The 20,086-nt window shown below is 57.3% G+C and overlaps 2 protein-coding genes across 3 annotated transcripts; one reads left to right on the top strand and one right to left on the bottom strand.

Annotated features, from left to right (window-relative positions):
* On the top strand, window positions 1,301-13,531 carry CARMIL2 (capping protein regulator and myosin 1 linker 2). The gene is given in 39 exon segments (XM_018062164.1): window positions 1,301-1,656; window positions 1,918-2,012; window positions 2,110-2,160; window positions 2,406-2,468; window positions 2,568-2,692; window positions 2,824-2,915; window positions 3,113-3,183; window positions 3,301-3,374; window positions 3,520-3,595; window positions 3,674-3,762; window positions 3,864-3,958; window positions 4,039-4,125; window positions 4,209-4,321; window positions 4,435-4,521; window positions 4,524-4,696; window positions 4,784-4,888; window positions 5,061-5,130; window positions 5,265-5,346; window positions 5,439-5,535; window positions 5,617-5,674; window positions 5,779-5,951; window positions 6,129-6,291; window positions 6,370-6,471; window positions 7,631-7,759; window positions 7,842-7,955; window positions 8,125-8,285; window positions 8,366-8,453; window positions 8,690-8,839; window positions 8,935-9,001; window positions 9,477-9,712; window positions 10,539-10,639; window positions 10,723-11,083; window positions 11,169-11,291; window positions 12,134-12,170; window positions 12,324-12,395; window positions 12,498-12,719; window positions 12,865-12,945; window positions 13,212-13,289; window positions 13,377-13,531. Coding segments are annotated over 39 exon segments (4,302 nt in total). The 5' UTR covers window positions 1,301-1,616; the 3' UTR covers window positions 13,478-13,531.
* Window positions 13,486-19,691, bottom strand: ACD (adrenocortical dysplasia homolog). 2 transcript variants are annotated; one of them, XM_018062166.1, is made up of 12 exons: window positions 19,168-19,689; window positions 18,938-19,074; window positions 18,700-18,793; window positions 18,537-18,613; window positions 15,249-15,293; window positions 15,104-15,138; window positions 14,869-15,020; window positions 14,693-14,789; window positions 14,527-14,613; window positions 13,975-14,348; window positions 13,752-13,843; window positions 13,486-13,672 (listed from the first exon to the last, which is right to left on the bottom strand). In XM_018062166.1, the coding sequence occupies exons 1-12, from the start codon at window positions 19,264-19,266 to the stop codon at window positions 13,594-13,596; spliced, it is 1,368 nt and encodes a 455-aa protein (XP_017917655.1). In that variant the 5' UTR covers window positions 19,267-19,689; the 3' UTR covers window positions 13,486-13,593. The 2 variants fall into 2 exon arrangements, with proteins under 2 accessions (XP_017917655.1, XP_017917654.1); XM_018062165.1 differs by having other exon boundaries at window positions 13,530-13,672; window positions 13,752-13,861; window positions 19,168-19,691.

The raw sequence follows: 20,086 nt of genomic DNA on the forward strand, positions 1-20,086 counted from the left end.
GATACTATTGTGAGCACTTCTCTTAATAAACATTTAATCTTGACACTCCGAGGTAAGTTTAAAGTTCCAGCTTAGAAAACAGGAACTGGAAGCCCTAAACAGAAAGATGAGGTGATTTACTCAGTGTCAGACAGCTGTTAAGCAGAGTCAGGACTTGAATTCAGGCAACGTACCTTCAGAACTTTCATTCCTGACCACTTGGCCATACTGTGTGTGAGCTCACGCCTTAGAAGCAGTTGATAGCTTCTGTGGTCTTCAAGAGTCTTAACTTGAACTCCCTCCTTTCAGATTGGGAGGCAGCAGAGCAGGACTTCCTCTTGCCTCTATTGGCAGGAACTTAGCTCCCTCTCCAACTGAGTCCATCCCTGTGGCCCCTGGGCTGCCACACCTGGGCCTGTTGCTTTAAGGGAGGTGGCTTCCTGCAGTTTTTTACGATTCAATCTCTACTTTCCACTTTGTCCTAGTCGTTGGTGGTCCTCAGCAAAGGGAGATGAGATTTGGGCAGGGGGAGATGCTGCTGATGGTCAGATGACTGAAAAATGCTCTCACTGTCTCCAGGCCTCAAGGTGAGGAGGGGTAGCAGGAGGTGGGAAGAAACCAAGGGACTGCCCAGTGACTCACTTCTCAGGTTATTTCACCCTGCCTGGCTGAGCTATGGGCAAGGCAGAGGGTTGTTTCTCTTCTCATAGAGTTTAATTAGATTGTAATGGAAGAAAAAGGTTAAATCCCCTCCTGTGAACTCTCCAGAATCTAGGTCCCTGGTCTTCTATAGGGCATTATGCATCCCATGACCTGATGGCCACCTAGTCATGCAGAGAGAGTAGCTTTCCTCTCTGCTAGTGGTTCCCCTTGCCCAAGCTCTCTCCAGCTCAGGGAGAAGGCAGACATGGGAGGACCCCTAAGTCCATTGCCTTTGCTCACAAGTCACTCCACCCCTCCCTGTAGTGGCACCTTCTGGCCCTGACCCAGCTTGAACCTAATGAAAGCTAAGGACCTCTGCCGCAGAGAAGGGCATCTGGGCCCATCTGGTGTTTTTCCCACCCTTTCAACAGTTTGTGTCTCTCCGACGCGGTGAGGGACTCCAGGTTAGGAGCAACAAATAGGGTCCTCAAGGTTAGGAGGAATCCGATGCTCTGTTCTGAACAGATGCCCTGTGTATCCTACCTGCAGTCCACCTCCCTCCCTGGGCTTTGGAGGGCACTGGCCAAGGTGGGCCGCAGATTCCCCGAGCGGGCAGCGCCCCCTGGTGCTCTCAGAAGGGACTGTAGCAGGGTGGAAGTTAGGGGGCTAGGAACCGAAAGAAGCACGCGACGTGCGAGACCCTCCCGGGCACACTTCTCCCTTCCCTCCTCAGATCTACCCTTACAGAGTAGCGACGGCGCAGGCGGGCAGCTGGCATCTGCCCACCTCCTTCGTACCCGCCTGACATCTCCTGGCCCGCGGAGGCCGGGCGGGGAGGAGCCGGGCCGGGGGCAGGAAGCGGTGCGTACCTTCCGCTGCAGGAGGAGCAGGTGGCTGCTATGCTGCCGGGGCCCCAGGCTTCCTGTGCTCTCCCGCCGCCGCTACCGTTTCTCGCCTGAGCTCCTTGGGCCAGCTCCGGCCGCCGGGCCGGCCGCATGGCCCAGACCCCCGACAGCATATCCTGCGAGTTGCGAGGTAAGCGCCGGTCCTTCTCTCCTACTTGGCTGGGAGGAAGCCGTGCGGCCCCGGAACGAATGGCCCACCCAGAGTACGGGGGCACCCGGCAAGTGGTTCCCTCTGGTCCTCAGGAGGGCTCGGCGGCCCAGATCCACTCCACTCCTCCTCACTGGCCCCGTAGATGAGCCCAGGCCCCCTAGCCCCATACAGACCACAGACCGTGGGCACGAATTGACCTCCATGGCAGGACCCGTCTCCCAGCAGGCTGCCCTTCCACAGGCGAGATCACCAAGTTCCTGTGGCCCAAGGAGGCAGAACTGCTGCTGAAAACCTGGCTGCCAGAGCGGGAGGGTGCGGAGCAAGGTCATGTCCTGGTATGGCTGGGGCAGAGCCTGCCTGGGAGGGCCACTGGGACCCAAGCAGAAGGAGCCTCTTGCCCTGCCCAAGGTGTGAGACACTCTCTCCCCTCAGGTGCTGCTCCGATGGAGAGCCTACCTGCTCCACACCTGCCTCCCTCTGAGGGTGAGTCCCAACGGCCCAGCCACTGCCCCCCTGCCCTCCAGCAGCTTTCCTGATGAGGGCTGCATCTGTAACGTTGTCCATCTTGTCCTTGTGGACTCTGCCCTCCCAACAGCACTATGCTGCCGACATCAGGCAGAACTGGAGTCTAGGCAGGTCTGGCTCTGAGATCCAGGCTGCACAAAGGACTGGGCTCCCAAGAGGGTGGGGCTTGCGCTTTGGTCCGAGCTCACTCAGGCACTCCATAGGTGGACTGCACATTCAGCTACCTGGAGGTCCAGGCCATGGTGCTGCAGGAGACACCCCCTCAGGTGAGACCCCTAGTACCCCACCAGGGCCTGCAGTCTGGTCTTGTCCTCTGTTCCCCACCCCCAGCCCCACATGGAGCCCATCCCTCATCCCACCCCCAGATCACCTTTGAGCTGGAGTCCCTGCCTGAACTGGTCCTGGAGTTTACTGGTGTGGCTGCTCTGGAACAGCTGGCCCAGCACATTGCTGCTGCCATCAGGAAGGTCTTCCCTCGCTCAACCCTTGGGTGAGGCCCATCAGCTGACAGGGCTGGCAGGGAAGGGGGCCAGCGAGGGGTGCCCTGGGTGTCGCTGTGGGGGGCCTCACTCCCAGGCCTAGAACTTCCTTGCCCCTCTTCTCCTTCATCCCCCTCCTCAGGAAACTCTTCCGGAGGCCCACACCCCCCTCCATGCTGGCTCGACTGGAGAAAAGCAGCTCCTCAGAAGCCACCTCACCCAGCAGCCCCTGTGGTAAGGGCCAAGGTGGGGGCCACTCAGGGCTTCCAGCTGACCCCCCTCCTGCATGACCCCTGGATTTGAAGGGCTCAACAAACTGAACAGAGGTACTCAGCCACTACCCAGCCTGGGGCTGATCATTCTCCATCTCTGACCTTTTGTCTCTCTCTTGCCCCATTTCCTGCCCCATCACGCCTTTGGCGCCAACCCAGGGGGCTTCTCGGAGACATACGAGGCCCTGTGTGACTACAATGGCTTCCCTTTCCGAGAGGAGATTCAGTGGGTGAGAGCAGGGCCCTCTCTGGGGGCTCTGGAGACATCTAATTCCCCTGGTGCTTTGAGAAGTCCCCCCTACCTCTTGTGGTCCCAAGCAAGTTGGAGGTGTTTTCTTCCCACCCAGGATGTGGACACCATCTACCATCGTCAGGGCTGCCGCCATTTCAGCCTAGGAGACTTCAGTCATCTGGGAAGTCGGTGAGTGTCCCTCCAAGGCTGTGAGGAGAGGAAGACTGCATGAGCCACATTCCTGGCCTTAGCTTCTCCATGGAGAGAGGGGATACTGGACTTAGGATCTGGCTGGGGGATCCTGAGCTCTGCTCCTGCCCCTTCTTCCGCCCAGGGACCTGGCCTTGAGTGTGGCTGCCCTGTCCTACAATCTCTGGTTCCGGTGCCTCTCCTGCGTGGACATGAAGCTGGTGAGAAGCACAGGGGAGGATGGGGAGGGTGGGTCAGTGGGCAGCCTGCTGAGCTCTCTCTCCCACTCTGGTTCTCAGAGCCTTGAGGTCTCAGAACAGATTCTGCACATGATGAATCAGTCATCCCACCTGGAGGAGCTGGTGCTGGAGACCTGTGGCCTGAGAGGGTAGGGGGGACAGGGCTTGGGTTGGAGAGACTAGTGGCCTGGGGGAAGAGCAGTGAATCCAGGCTCAAAGCTTCACACCTGGGGTGTGGTCTGGTCCCCAGAGACTTTGTCCGGCGACTGGCCCAGGCATTGGCGGGACACACCAGCTCGGGACTGCGGGAGCTCAGCCTGGCTGGGAACCTGCTGGATGACCGAGGTACACCTGAGCCTAGGGAAGCCCTGGGGGCTGGTGCTGGAGGTGGTGAGACCCACACGGCTACTACCCCCATCCCGCAGGTGTGGCTGCCCTTAGCAGACACCTAGAGAAGCATCCTGGAGCCCTGAGGAGACTCAGCCTAGCACAGACTGGGTTGACGCCGCGAGGTAGGCAGGCCTGAGGATGGTGTGGGGTGGTGGAGCTTGGAGGTGGGGTCTCCTGATGGTGAGCCCCCCTCCTCCATCACCAGGAATGAGGGCTCTAGGCCGGGCACTGGCTTCCAATTCAGCCTTTGACTCTGCCCTGACCCACTTGGACCTTTCCGGGAACCCCGGGGCACTGGGGGCTTCGGAGGACCGTGGGGTGAGTGGCTGTCTTTAGGAAGGTGATTGGGGATGCCGCCGCAGGCAGTGGGGTGTCGGGAAGCTCTTGCTGGAGTGATCCCTGACTCCTTCCCATCTCCATCCTCCCGCCAGGGCCTCTATAGTTTCCTGAGCCGTCCTAACGTTCTGACGTTCCTGAATCTCGCAGGCACCGACACCGCCCTGGACACTGTGAGTGGGGGGTGATCTGTAGGGCTGGGCGGGCCTGTATCCCAAGGGGCGATGGAGGCGGGGCGCTCAGTCCTCCGGCCAGTGTAGCCCACACCCTCCTCTCGCAGCTCTTCGCGGCACTGTCCCGCGGCGGCTGCTCCAGCCTGGCTCACCTAGACGCCTCGAGGAACGTCTTCTCCCGCACGTAAGGGGGCGGGGCGGGAGGGGCGGGACTCTGCCGGACCCCGCCTCCCCGCGCCAGGACGCCCACTCCGCCCACTCCCCACCCCAGGAAGTCCAGGGCTGCTCCCGATGCCCTGCAACTCTTCCTCAGCCGCGCCGGGACGCTTCGGCACCTGGGCCTGGCGGGCTGCAAACTGCCACCCGACGCACTCAGGTCAGTGTCCCATGCCCTCGCCTGTCGGCCAACACGCAGGCTTCGTCTCGGCACCTCACCCCGCTCTTATCGCACCCTTGACCTCCGGGGCATCCTTCCTTCTTGCTGTTCGCGCTCTGCTCTGAGGACCCTTCTCCCAGCTTCCGCTACCCCCTGTGACACCCTCTCCCAGGGCGCTTCTGGAAGGCCTGGCGCTCAACACGCACCTGAATGACCTACACCTGGACCTCAGCGCGTGTGAGGTGAGCAGCCCGTCCGGAGCCGCGGGACTTGCCCTTGGGGCTGGGGGCTGCGAGCGGGAGCGCTGGACCGTTGGGCTCCTGATCCTCCCCACCTGTGGCCTGTTGGCCTAGCACGCTCCACTTCCCACCTTCAGCTGCGCTCGGCGGGTGCTCAGGTGATACAAGACTTGGTGTGTGATGCTGGCGCAGTGAGCTCCCTGGATCTGGCAGATAATGGTGAGGCAGCCCAGAAACCCACCCTCCCACCACCCACCAAATTCCCACCCCCCGCAGCCTTGCCATGTGTGTGACCCGAGCCACCCCCCCAGGCTTTGGCTCAGACATGGTGACTCTGGTGCTGGCCATTGGGAGGAGCCGGTCCCTGCGACATGTGGCGCTTGGAAGGAACTTCAACGTCCGGTGCAAGTGAGCCCCCATCCGCCTCCTGGGCCTCCCGACTGCACCCCACCACCCGGGTCATCTCCCAACTGCTGCCTCCTCCCACAGGGAGACCCTGGACGACGTCCTGCACCGGATTGTTCAGCTCATGCAGGATGACGACTGTGTGAGTTCACGGGACCACGCGGGATCCTCAGGCAGTGGACCCTGAGACCCGTCCTCCTTGCTGGCCCCTGACTCCAACTGCAAATGGCTTTCTCTTAACCCTAGCCCCTGCAGTCTCTGTCTGTGGCTGAGTCACGGCTGAAGCTGGGCGCCGGCGTCCTGCTCCGGGCCCTGGGCACCAATCCTAACCTGACAGCCCTGGATATCAGCGGCAATGCCATGGGGGACACGGGTGCCAAGATGCTGGCCAAGGCGCTTCGGGTTAACACGAGGCTCAGGTGGGCGGGGTCACAGGGATGGGACCAACAGGGGAAGAGGGCATGTATGGAGGGGCTTATTGGGGTAGGGCTGAATGAAGCAGAGCAGGTAGAGCTCAGGGGTGCTAATGGAAAGGCCAGAGGGGTTGGGAGCTCCTTGCAGAGCTCCGTCCCCGACTAAAGCCCCGCCTGGCCCAGGTCTGTGGTCTGGGACCGAAACCACACATCTGCTCTGGGCCTTCTGGACGTGGCACAGGCCCTGGAACAGAACCGCAGCCTGAAGGCCATGCCTCTGCCACTGAACGATGTGGCCCAGGCTCAGCGCAGCCGTCCTGAACTGACAGCACGGGCCGTGCATCAGGTGGGGGTCCCCCCTCTTCCCCTGCCTTGCCCTGCGCCTTGTCCTGCCCTGCCACTTCTCAGCCTCTCTTGTGCCCAGATCCAAGCCTGTCTTCTGAGGAACAATCGCACAGACCACACCTCTGCTGACTGCACCTCCCGCCCGAAGCCCCTGGGTCTGGGGTCAGACCCCTCCGAACAGGTCAGAGTTCCCCTACTCAGCCTTGAGCACCAACAGACTGTAGAGAATGGGGAGGGTTGTGGCTGCCGAGAGACTCCATGAGTCTGAGGGCAGCCAGTGTGCCTGAATCCTGCTGTCCCAGACAAGTCCTTCTCCTTGATCTGCAGTGGAACTGATAGCTCTTGAAATAGCTCCCCCGGATAATGCTGCTAGCTGCCTTTTGAAAGCATTTTTTTTTTTTTTTTAATTTAAAAAAACGGCGTGGGGAGGCTACTGCACACAGCTGATTTGCGAGATCTTATTTCTCTAAGGAATGAACCTAGGCCCCTGCAGTGAAAGCATGGAGTCTTAACCATTGGACCACAGGAAATTCCCTTAAATCATTTAAATAGGTTCCCTAGTTAAAGACAGGAGGTATTTTAAATCCTCAATCAGTTCTCCCCATCCCCAACAGTAGCCCCACCTGTGAATTCCCATTCACAGGGCCTTCCCTCTCTGTTGTGGCCCAACCCAATGACCCTTCTTCTGACTTCATCTCCCTTCACTACTTGGTGAAATGTTCCCCATCCACCTGTTCCCAAATCCCACTTCGCTCCCAAGCTCCAGAGCCCAGGCATTTTGACAACTTCAGAGCTTCACATTCTACAAGTGATCTCGTCATTTCCCACAAAACTCTTCTACCCTGGAGCCCAGTCTCACTGGCGCCCACACCCACCAAGTGCTGTGGCCAGAGCTTCAGTCCAGGTCTCTCTTGGCCACACTGCACCCCCCACAGGCCTCCTTGGTTCTGCATCTTGACCCATTCTCAAACACCGCTCCTTACTCCCACCCAACTATCCTTTGCTTCCCCCTTGTCTCTCCTCCACAGCTCTTCACTCGCATTTCTCTCCATCCCTCAATCTGTCCTCTAGGTCGATGATGAACAGATTGAGCTCACTGACATGACTAGCCACTCTTTTCCTTCCTGTTCTGGACGTTTAGGAAGTATATATAAAGTCCCTGCAATGAACCAAAGGAGACACTGCTCTCCCTTCTTGAACAGATAAGGTTCCCAAGTGACTGTCCCAATGATGTCAGCTTCAGGACCTCACCCACCCTGCGGAGACCTTGGGAAGGGGGCAGTCAGGATCTGGGGGACAGGGAGGGGACCAGGCTACAGTTGAGTCCTCTTGCCCCCCAGGAAGTGAATGAACTGTGTCAGTCGGTGCAGGAGCACGTGGAGTTGCTGGGCTGTGGGGCTGGACCCCAGGGTGAAGCTGCTGTGCACCAGGCTGAGGATGCCATCCAAAATGCCAACTTCTCTCTCAGCGTGAGCACTCCCTCCAATTACGAGGATGCCTCCCTCTTAGTTAGGGGTCATCTTGCAACTCCTTTTCTTCCTTGGCCTCCAGATTCTCCCCATTCTTTATGAGGCTGGAAGTTCCCCAAGCCACCAATGGCAGCTGCGGCAGAAGCTGGAGGGCCTGCTGGGACAGGTGGGAGAGGTGTGCCGCCGGGACATTCAGGTGAGATAGTGCCCTGGCCCCAGCTGCCCCCCACCATATGCAGCCTTGACCCCCATCCAGAGGTGTGACTGTGGTATCCCGAGTCTGTGTGTTCTTTGGGGGTTTGGAGCCCCAAGCCAGTAAGGCTAGGCCTGGGCCACATGCTCACTGTGCTCTGACCTTCGACCAGGACTTCACTCAGGCCACACTGGACACAACAAGGAGTCTCTGCCCACAGACATTGCAGGGTCCCAGGTGGAGGGAGCAGCTAGAGGGGGTCCTCGGGGGCTCAAGGGGTCTCCCAGAGCTGCTCCCAGAGCATCTGCTGCAAGATGCCTTCACTCGGCTCAGGTAGGCTGGATTGGGCTGGGCAGGACCAGGGTAGACTGGATAAAGACAGCACACTAACCCCTGTTCTCTGTTGCCATCAGGGACATGCGCCTGTCAGTCACAGGGACCTTGGCAGAGAGCATTGTGGCTCAGGCTGTGGCAGGTCTGAGTGCAGCCCGGGATCGGCTGGTGAGGAGGAACTGTGGGCTTACACACAGACACACACACCTGGTCACTGCCTTGCAGAGGGTCTGTAATGTCTTGAGCAGGGATTACGTGCTTACACACACACATGGCCACTGCCTTGCAGAGGTTCTGTAATGTCTTTTGGGGTCATGTAGCCCAGTATTTGGGGCTTCTCTTAGCACTGATAGAACTATGGCTGAGGCCCTGCCTCCCCATCTTTGGGGTGCCTGGTATTGCAGGTGGAGAGTCTGGCTCAACAGGCAACAGAGGCAATGCCCCCTGTCATACTGACACTAGACGGAGATGAGTCCAGCCCCCTTGGGCCTGGGGAATTGGAAGGTCTTTTCTTCCCTGAGGAGAAAGAAAAAGAGGATGAAGAGGAGCAGAAGGTAGGTGGTTGCAGAACTCTGGGCCTAGAACCCTAGATCTTCCCATCTTGTTCTGGGGTATGGACCCCAGGCTGAGTTTGTGCCCTCCTCACCAGGATGAAAGTCCTCCACAAAAATGGGCTGAATCCCTCCACTGTCTTCACCTGGACTCCTCCACTCACAGTAAGTCAGGGCCCCAGGGGAAGAGTTACTTAGGTTGGACTAAAGTTCCATTAGATAGACCTGGCCACCTTGACACAATATATTCATCTCTGCCCTGGGAACTCCCTGACCGTTGAGTGGGCCAGGCCAAGACCCCGTGAAACTATAAAGTTGGGGTCAGTTAGCACAGGGTGGGACCTGAGACCAGGGCCGGGACACAGGCTTCTCTCGGTTTGTTCCCTCCTCTACCGCCCCCTCCCTTCCCAACCCACGGGATGCGCATGCCTGGCGGCGTCGCGGGGCCGCGCGCCGCTCGGGGCCGCGCTCAGCACCACGGACAGCGGCAGCGGGGGAGGGGCGGGCAGGGGGGCGGGCGGCGTAGCCCAGCCCCTCCCCACGCCCTGGGCGGGTCCCCCGCCACCCTAACGCCGCTGCTGCCGCTGCCGCCACCTCCCCGGGCTTGGCGCTCGGTGCTCTTCTGGTGCGCTCTGCTCAGGTGCTGCTGAGGAGCTAGAGCCGGAGCCCGAGCTGGCGGCTCCGGGGGAAGATGCAGAGCCGCAGGCGGGGCCATCCGCTCGTGGCTCTCCGAGCCCCGCCGCCCCAGGGCCCCCGGCCGGCCCGTTGCCTCGCATGGACCTGCCGCCCTCCGGGCAGCCCCTGCGCCATCCGACCCGGACCCGACCACGGCCGCGGCGCCAGCACCACCACCGCCCGCCGCCGGGGGGCCCCCAGGTGAGCGCCCTCCCCCCACTCCAGAGCTCGTGGAATTGGGGGTCTCCAGCGGCTGGTTCGCTCTTACGGGTGATGACCGGCAGGGAGGTGGGTGGTGGGGTCACGCAGCCGAGTTCTGGCGTCTTCCTGGCCACCCCCTTCCTCAGGCCATGTTCATGCGGGGTCACGAGTGTGTAGATTTCGTTTGGGGAGCGTCTGGGGTAGGACTCTGCCTCGGGTTGGCTGCTGCACGGGTAGATGTGTGAGAGGGGCTGTCTTACCCTCCTTCCCCCAGGGTTACTGAAAGATGCTGCCCCCTCCTCCCGTGGGGACAGTCCTGCGTCTACCGCACGTCCAGCACGGGTGTATGTGTGGGCTGGGTACTGGCGCGGGTCGTGGGCAGAGGGCCGGAGGTGGGGAGGAGCCCGCTTGAGGCCCCCCAGAGGGTCTGACGCAGCAGCAGGCGCCGCTGAGCCGGCAGCAGGCCGAGTGGGGTGGGGGTGGAGGGTACTGCAGGGACTGTTTGGAGCAGAGAGGGTGGCAAGTGAGAACGTGCGACCTAGGGGACACCTGGGTTCTAGTCTGCTGGTGACCAGGTGGTTTGGGATACTCAGTGGGACGAGAATGGGTGTGAGCTGTGTATGTCCAGGGCCAAGTACAGGTGGGGGGGAGTACGTGAAACCAGCATCTCTGCCCGGCTGCTGGACGGGGGGAAGCTTGTAACAGCAGCTCCAAAGGGTCACTGCAGCTCCCAGGTCCTGGAGTTGCCCAGAGCCTGCCGCTGGACAAGGAAGGTGGGAAGAAGTCATGATTGAACTCAGCCCTTTAACCCTGTGGTGTCTCTCAGGTGCCTCCAGCCCTGCCACAGGAAGGGAATGGGCTCAGTGCCCGCGTGGATGAGGGCGTGGAGGAATTCTTCTCCAAAAGGCTGATCCACCAGGATCGCCTGTGAGTAAGGGGCAGTTGCAAGGGTGGGGGAGAGGGTGGGCTGCTCCATGGGCTTTCCCACTCACTGCTGGCTGTTCCCACAGCTGGGCCCCCGAGGAGGACCCGGCAGCTGAGGGGGGTACCACCCCTGTCCCCCGTACACTTCGTAAGAAGCTGGGCACCCTCTTTGCCTTCAAGAAGCCTCGTTCAACACGTGGGTCACGACCTGATCTTGAGACCAGCCCTGGAGCAGCTCCCCGCTCTCGAAAAACCACACTCGGGGACTTGCTTCGGCCACCGGCCCGTCCTGGCCGTGGTGAGGAGCCTGCTGGGGCCGAGGGGGGTACCGGCAGCCCAGACCCAACCCGCAGGAGTCGGCCTCGATACACCCGTGAAAGCAAGGCCTACTCCCTGATACTGCTCCCTGCTGAGGAGGAGGAGACAGTGGGAGCCAGGCCCGACAAGGTGAGGCCTGGTGACCAGGAGCGAGGGCTCCCCTCGAACGGTGGGGGCAGCAGGCTCCCTCACCACTCAGTGTCTCTGTCCCCAGCGGCGGCCCCTGGAGCGGGGAGACACAGAGCTGGCCCCATCCTTTGAGCAGCGAGTACAAGTGATGCTGCAGAGGATCGGCGTGAGCAGAGGCAGCGGGAGTGCCGACGGCAAGAGGAAGCAGGTGAGTTGGAAAGGGGTGCTGTGGGGAACGAGGCGGGTAGCACATGGCTGGCTTTATGTGGGTGATATATGTGACCAGGAGACTCCTGACAGGTCTGTCAGATTCACCCTTTCTTCCTTCTTGGTTTCCGCTCTGAACCAGGCCATCAGTACCTCCTTGCAGTGGGGACAGTCCCATTCTATGTGGATCTAACAGAAATCTGGGAAACAGCAAATCTTCTAAGGGACTTTCCTCCTCATCCTGCCTCAGGGCCCAAAGGGGCCTCAGCCCTGGTCACTGCCTTCATCTCACTGCTGTCAACCCCAGTTGCATCTCAGGACCTTCATATAGGCTCCGTTGTCTGGAACTCCTCTCTGCCCCACTTCCAGCCTCTCACTGCCTCTCACCACCATCCAAGGGCTACACAAGGTCCCTCCCCCTTCCTCCATCTCTGTTTCCCTATGGGCCTTCCTTGACTCTTCCATGCCCCCTGCTAATGCCACTCTCTGATCACAGTTCCTAGTAAGAATTACCACCCTATGCACTATCTCTATAATAACTTTGCAGGAAAATTTTAAAAAACACACATGAAGTGAGACTCAGCTTGAATTTAGCAACACTAAGTTACAGAAAGTGAGTCACAGAGCTGAGAGGTCACTTTGTGTGTTTGTGCCCCCATGTGCTTCTATGTGTTAACTGTCCGCCACCACAGACTGAGCTCCAAGACCAGGACTGGGTCTGCCATGTTCTTGCCCAACCCATGGTGGCTGTTAGTGGCAGTTACAACAACAATAATAAATAAAGAAAACAAGGCTAGCGTGAGGGTGGGACAGGACTAAGCTTGACTTCCCTCTTTCCCACAGAGCAAAGATGGAGAAATCAAGAAGGCTGGCTCGGATGGTAAGTGGGACCCTGGGCTGGTGCATACATTTTGGGAGAGGAAGAGACAGTCCACAAGGGATTTTCTCTCCTGGGGGAAGGAGGAGTAGAAGCCACGTTTTTTCTTCCCCTCACCAAGGTCTGGTGCCTAAGCCCCCAACCCTGCCTTTGCAGGTGACATTATGGACAGTTCCACAGAGGCTCCTCCCATCTCGATCAAGTCCCGCACCCACTCTGTGTCTGCTGGTGAGTGACAGCCACAGTGCTGGGGAGCATGTGGGACAGACAGGCTGCAGGGGATCGGACCATTGCCTGACCCAGGTCTTGGCTGACACCCTCTCCCTACAGACCCTTCATGCAGACCTGGGCCAGGGGGCCAAGGGCCTGAGTCTGCCACCTGGAAGACACTGGGGCAACAGTTGAATGCAGAGCTCAGGAGCCGTGGTTGGGGCCAACAGGATGGTCCAGGTCCCCCGTCCCCATGTCCCAGCCCAAGCCCCCGAAGATCCAGCCCCTCCCCAGACAGCCTGGGCCTCCCAGAGGATCCCTGCTTAGGCCCCAGGAACGAAGGTAAGCAAATACCCCAGCTTCCACTTGATACTGGGCTAGGGACTGGAGGAGTCCCCTCTGGGAACTGAGACCCTGAAGGTGGGAGGCAAGGGCTGGAACAAGGGTGGCTGTCGGGCCCACACCCTGACCCCCTGGCCTCCCCCAGATGGCCGGCTGAGGCCGCAGCCCCGCTTGGCAGGGCGACGAGCAGTGTCTGTGCATGAGGACCAGCTCCAGGCCCCTGCTGGTGAGGGGGGACGCCTCCCTGTGGGCTGGAGTACAAAAGGAGATGGGGAAGAGTGGGCTCCCTTCGTGGCTCTGGTCCTTAAAGGGCCACCAGTGTCCTGAGGGGTTGAAAAATTGGAGCCAGAAGGCTAGGAGCCACCACTGCCAGGGATGGGAGGGTGAAGGGAAGGCGGAGGCTCCAGAGGCAAGTAAGTGTTGGGAGCGGGGGTGGTGAGGACAGGCGGCCAGCCCTTAGCATCCCTCCCCAGGTCTGTCTGTATCCCACAGAACGGCCCCTGCGGCTACAGCGCTCCCCTGTCCTCAAGCGCAGGCCAAAGCTTGAGGCGCCTCCATCTCCAAGCATAGGTAAGGGGGGGCCAGGGCCAGCTGGGAGGGAGGCAGGACTGCTTGGTTCAGTCCTAACCCTTTCTCTCTCCCTCTCTTTCTGTGCAGGATCTGGCCTTGAAGCCGAGCCTCTACCCACCCAGTCTACAGAGCCCTCCAGCCTACCCTCCCCAACCACAAACCAAAGAGGCGGCGGCCCCAACCCCTGACCTCTTCCTTTCTGCCGCATGAGATTATTTTATTAAAAAACTCGAAGGAAGCTAGTGTGGAGCTCTGTTTATCCGCCCCCAGGCCTGGACCTGTGCACACATCCTCCCACGAGTCCTCACATCTGGGTCAGTTCAGAGTCTGGTTGTGGCTCCATCAAAAAGTGCAAGGCCCAGGCCACGAGCTGGGGAGGGAGCCTGAGAAGAGAACCAAAGTTTTAGGTTAGGGGGATGGGGACAGGCAACTAAGACAGCAGGGGCAGCTCCAGGCACTCACCTGGCAGCCTGGACCTGGGCACACAGGGAGGGGCAAGGTGGCTTGTACGCATACTGGAAGGCAGAACCATCACGATGCCTCTCTGGGGGGTCCTGAAGGGGACATGATGTCTGGAAAGGGGCCAAAAAGGCCTCTAACCTCATCCAAGGCTGCCCCAGCCCCCAGCCCAGCTCTACCCAAGGTCCACCCCCTTCTACTCTCCAGCTGTGGGGGCTGTGCTCACCCAGACACAGCTGGACTCCAGGGCTCCCTTGGCGGTTCTTGTCCTTGGAGAATGCTGCCAGGTCTTGGGGGGTAACCCAACCTCTTTGAACTCCAGGCTAGGTTTCTGGGCACTGCTTACATGGGCCTGGTGTATACTGGGGGCATGGCCAAGGCGTGACAGGCTTGGGGTGCAGCTAAGGAGTGGGGCGTTGGGTACACTGCTGGGATGTGGGGACACAGGGGGCAGGGAGCCATGGGCTGAGCAGATGGTTGACAGGGGCTGGGAGCTGCCCTTCTGTACTGGGTCTGGAGCAGCCAAGGGCAGAGGAGGCAGAAGGCTGACGCTGGCACTGTTCTCCTTTGACAGCAGGTGGCTGGGTAAGGCAGGGGTTCCTGAGGAGGAAGGGGACTCACTATGGGCACAGTCCCCTCAGCTCAGATCAGCTGAAGGACCTGTGAGCAGAGGCTTGCAGGGACTGTGTTCACCCCCACCCAGCTGGGTACCCTTTCAGAGCCCAGGCACCTAATTGATTGACAGCAGCAAGAACACAGGGCCTAAGCATCACCTTACCTGAGGAACTGGGTGAGGAAGGAGAGGAGGAGATCAGACTCAGCGACAGGTCCTGCAGAGCCAGGTGTGATGGGGATCGCTCAGGGCCTGGGGGTGGGGGAGGCTTATCAGCACTGGGGGCACTGGGCAGGCTTACCTCCCTCTTGACCTCTCCAGTCTTCTTTACCCTGTGCCCTCTGACTTGGGCCCAGAGAGCTCAGGATTTGCTGGTCATTCTCGGGGATGTGCAGCCTTAGGCTGGAGACAGTGTACACAGCTTCTCCCTGTGGGATGAGAACGTTCAGTCTGGGCCCTCGCCCAACTTCCCACTCTGACATTTCCCAAGAGAAGCCCCAGACTGACCATGGCTCTGCAGCGAGAGGCAGCCCAGGGGGTGATGGGGGCTGCCGTGTCAGGACCTGCCAGCATCAGACAGCTCTCAGCCAGGCACACTAGCGCCTTCTGATGCTCCTGGTCCACCTCTACCTCATTCAGAAGCTGGGACAGTGGAAGACCTAGGGCAGGGGACCAGAGGATGGGCTGAAGCTCAGAGGAGGAGGGGAGGCTTTACTAAGGAAGCAGTGGGATTGCCAGTTACCTGCATTGGATGAGGTGGACTCTGAAAGGTGCTCCCTAGAGAAACAGAGGGGACAAGTCTGAGGAACAATCCTGAAGCCTACCTGCACAGATCTGTCACCCCTGACTGAACCACACCTGACCCAAGGAGCCAGCCCCACACTCACTCCAAGCAGTCATCGAGCTTTTTCCGTACATCTGGGTCCTCGTTGCTGGAAAAGAGGAGTGGTAGGCAGTCACTGTTCTTTATGAGTCACAGCTTGGTCATGGTGAAGGGGCGTAACTCTGTGAAGCTAGAGCCATGCTGTGAAGGGCCACCCAAGACAGACGGGTCACAGTGAAGACTTCTGACAAAACTTGGTCCACTGGAGGAGAAAATGGCAACCCACTCCAGTATTCTTGCCTGGAGAACCCCATGGACAGTATGAAAAGGCAAAAAGGTATGACACTGGAAGATGAGTGCCCCCTTCCCCCACAAGGTCGGAAGGTGTCCAGTATGCTACTGGGAAAGACCAGAGAGCAATTACTAAAAGCTTCAGAAAGAATAAAGTGATTGGGTCAAAGTGGAAATGATGTTCAGCTGTACCTGGTGATGAAAGTAAAGTCCAGTGCTGTAAAGAAAACTGCACAGGAACCTGGAACGTTATGTCCATGAATCAAGGTGAATTGGATGTGGCCAAGTAGGAGATGGCAAGAGTGACATCAAATCTTAGGCAGGAATCAGTGAACTAAAATGGATGGGAATGGGCGAATTTAATTCAGATGACCATTATATCTACTACTGTGGGCAAGAATCCCTAAGAAGAAATGCAGTAGCCCTCACAGTCAACAAGAGAATCTGAAATGCAGTACTTGAGTGCAATCTCAAAAATGACAGAATGATCTTGGTTCATTTCCAAGGCAAACCATTCAACATCACAGTCACTGATGCCGAAGAAGCTGAAGTTTACTGGTTCTATGAAGATCTTCTGGACGTAACACCAAAAAAAGATGTCCTTTGCATCACAGGCGATTGGAATGCAAAAGCAGGGAATCAAGAAATAACCAGAATAACAGGCAAGTTTGGCCTTAGGGTACAAAATGAAGCAGAGCAAAGGTTAACAGAGTTTTGTCAAGAGAACACACTGATCATGGCAAACATCCTTTTCCAACGACCCAAGAGACAACTCTACACATGACATCACCAAATGGTCAATACTGAAATCAGATTGTGTTCTTTGCAGCCAAAGATGGAGAAGCTCCATAGAGTTAGCGAGAACAAGACCTGGAGCTGACTATGGTTCAGATCATGAGCTCCATATTGCAAAATTCAGGCTTAAATTGAAGAAAGTAGGGAAAACCACTAGGTCATTCAGGTATGACCTAAATCAAATCCCTTATGCTTATACAGGGGAGGTAAAAAGCTCAAGGGATTAGACTTAATAGAGTGCCCAAAGAACTATGGACAAAGGTTGGTAACACTGTATAGGAAGTGGTGACCAAAACTATTCCAAAGAAAAAAAATGCAAGAAGGCAAAGTGGTTGTCTGAGGAGGCCTTACACATAGCTGAGGAAAGAAGAGAAGCAAAAGGCAAGAGAGAAAGGGAAAGATAGACCCAAATGAATGCGGAGATCCAAAGAACAGCAAGGAGAGGTAAAACAAAAGCCTTCTTAAGTGAGCAATGCAAAGAAACAAAGGAAAACCGAATGGGAAAGACTAGAGGTCTCTTTAAGAAAACTGAAGATTTCAAGGAAACATTTCATCTAAGGATGGGCAGGATAAAGGACAGGAACAGTAAGAACCTAACAGAAACAAGAGATTAAGAGGGGACGGCCAAGAACACACAGAGAAACCATACAAGAAAGGCCATAATTCTCCAATAACCATGGTGATGTGCCACTCACCTAGAAGTGAACATCCTGGAGTATGAAGTCAAGTGGGCCTTAGGAAGCATTACTACAAACAAAACTAGTGGAGATGATGGAATCCTAGCTGAACTATGTAAAATCCTAAATGATGATGCTGTTAAAGTGCTGCATTCAATATGTCAGCAAATTTGGAAAACTCAGCAGTGACCACAGAAGTGGAAAAGGCTAGTTTTCATTTCAGTCCCGAAGGACAATGCCAAAAACGTTCAAATTACTGGACAACTGCACTCATTTCACATGCTAGCAAGGTAATGCTCAGAAATCCTTCAAGTTAGGCTTCAGCAATAGGTGAACCAAGAACTTCCAGATGTACAAGTCGAGTTTCAAAGAGTCAGAGGAACCGGATATCAAACTGCCAACACTGGATTATGGAGAAAGCAGGAGAGTTCCAGAAAAACATTTACTTCTGTTCATTGACTATGCTAAAGCATTTGTGTGGATCACAACAAACTGGAAAATTCTTAAAAAGATGGGAATACCAGACCACCTTACCTATCTCCTAAGAAATCTGTATATAAGTCAAGAAGCAGGAGTTAGAACTGGACATGAACAACTGGTTGGTTCAAAATTGGGAAAAGAGTACAACTGATATGCAGAGTACATCATGTGAAATGCCAGGCTGGATGAATCACAGCTGGAATCAAGTTTGTTGGGAGAAAAATCAATAACCTCAGATACACAGATACCACTCTAATGGCAGAAAGTGAAAAGGAACTAAAGAGCTTGTGATGAGGGTGAAAGAGGAGGGTGAAAAAGCTCGCTTGAAACTCAACATTCAAAAATCTAAGATCATTAACATCCAGTCCCATCACTTTCTGGCAAATAGAAGGGGAAAAGTGGAAGCAGTGACAGTGTTTATTTTCTTCAGCTCCAAAATCACTGCGGACAGTGACTGCAGCCATGAAATTAAAAGGCACTTGTTCCTTAGAAGGAAAGCTATGATCAATGTAGACAGTGCATTAAAAAGCAAAAACATTACTTGCTGACAAATGTCCATATATTCAAAGCTATGGTTTTTCCAGTAGTCATGTATGGACGTGAAAGCTGGACCATAAAGAAGGCTGAGTGCTGAAGAACTGATGCTTTGGAATTGTGGTGCTGGAGAAGACTCTCTTGGAATGCAAAGAGATCAAACCAGTCAACCCTAAAGGAAATAAACCCTAAATATCTATTGGAAGGACTGTTGCTGAAGCTGAAGCTCCAATACTTTGGCCACCTGAGGTGAAGAACTGACTCACTGGAAAAGACCCTGATGCTGGGTAAAACTAAAGGCAGGAGAAGGGGATAGCAGAGGATGAGATGATTAAATAGCATCACCAACTCAATGAACATGAATTTGAGCAAACTCCGAGACATAGTGGAGGACAGAGGAGCCTGATGTGCTGATGTCCATGGGGTCACAGAGTCAGACACGACTTAGCAACTGAACAAAAACAACAAGCGCTCCAATGTTACTAAAGCCCCAAGCCCTCAAACCCACAAGGCCTATGCCAACGCCAGCCTGGCCTGGGTGAAGAGTACAGTTGAACAGTGGAGTCATCACTTACCAAGCTGTCACCTGTTCCCGGGGTTGTTCTGTGGGCAGCAGAGCGAAACGGTCCACCTGGAGGAAGAACTCCGCGGGCTGGAGGAGTGAGTTCAGGGACCGGGTCTCAGGAGTTTTCAGGAAATCAGGCCCAGTAATCCACCCAAGCCAGCTTCACCACTCACCGTGTCTCTCTCGGAGACCTGGACGCGGACCTTGCAGTCCCGCAGCAGCAGTATTCGGCCTTCTGTCCCTCTGAAGCCGAACTCCTTCTCCTCCCTGCGGCAAGCGCGAGCCTCACTGCAGCGCTCGCCAGAACGCAGCCCTGCCCGCCTGGGACCCGCCCACCTCGGGCTCAGGGCTCAAGGCTCGTGCTGTCTCGCCCGAGTCCAAAGTTCCCAAGCTCCGCGGAGCCTCTCTCACCAGTCTGAGGCGTTCAGGGCCTCCCCCGTCACTAGGCATCGGATACTGTGGGTCCCGTCGGATACAAGCAGCGCGGCCTCCGCTTCGGGTGGGTCAGGGGCACCGGACGGGCTCTGGGCCTTGGCCTCCTGCAGTACCTGAGGGCGGCGACCGGCGTCAAACCCACCGCCTTGGGGCCCCGCCCGGGTCTCTGGGCTCTGAGAAGGGTGTGTGTGGGGGGGGGAACTCACCTTGAGCAGCTGCCCCGCCCGCGGGCTTGAGAGTGCCTCTGACCCTAGGACCAGCTCTCGGATCCAGGGTCGCAGGACCAGGCCCCCAAAACTTGCCATTCTCGCCGCTGGGGCCCGCGGGGAGCCTCTAGCCCGCGTTTTTCCCGTGCGACGCGGCCCCGCCTCGCCGCGAGAGAGGAAACGCCGGACGTTTGGGCGGGACCAGAGGTCGAGGCCCCGCCCAGGAGCGTGCCCGCGCGTGCGCACGAGGGCGTCTTGGTCCGGAACTTGGTTCAATTGGATTCCGTCCCGTTTACGCTTACCCGAGCATCTCTCCAAGCAGCGGCGAGGTGTTCTTCAAGTCTCCTGTGGCGCTGGGCAAAAAGGGGCCAAGAACTGGCTCCGATGGGGAGGGAGAGCTCTGGAACCCGAGGCTGCAGTCAAGCATGGTCACTTCAACGCCTGTGACCTCAAGGAGTTCAGCAAGTATTTGTTGTGACTCCACTTTCTTCATCTACAAAATGCGCAGTCTTGTTGCTGCTGCTTCTGCTAAGTCACTTAAGTCGTGTCCGACTCTGCGACCCCACAGACAGCAGCCCGCGAGGCTCCCCCGTCCCTGGGATTCTCCAGGCAAGAACACCGGAGTGGGTTGCCATTTCCTTCTCCAGTGCAGGAAAGTGAAAAGTGAAAGTGAAGTCGCTCAGTCGTGTCCGACTTTTAGCGACCCCATGGACTGCAGCCCACCAGGCTCGTTCAGTTCAGTCGCTCAGTCGTGTCCGACTCTTTGCGACCCCATGAATCGCAGCACGCCAGGCCTCCCTGTCCATCACCAACTCCCGGAGTTCACTCAGATTCATGTCCATCGAGTCAGTGATGCTATCCAGCCATCTCATCCTCTGTCGTCCCCTTCTCCTCCTGCCCCCAATCCCTCCCAGCATCA

This window comes from Capra hircus, chromosome 18 (genome assembly GCF_001704415.2).
Source record: "Capra hircus breed San Clemente chromosome 18, ASM170441v1, whole genome shotgun sequence".
In the NCBI taxonomy this organism is placed as follows: Eukaryota; Metazoa; Chordata; class Mammalia; order Artiodactyla; family Bovidae; genus Capra; species Capra hircus.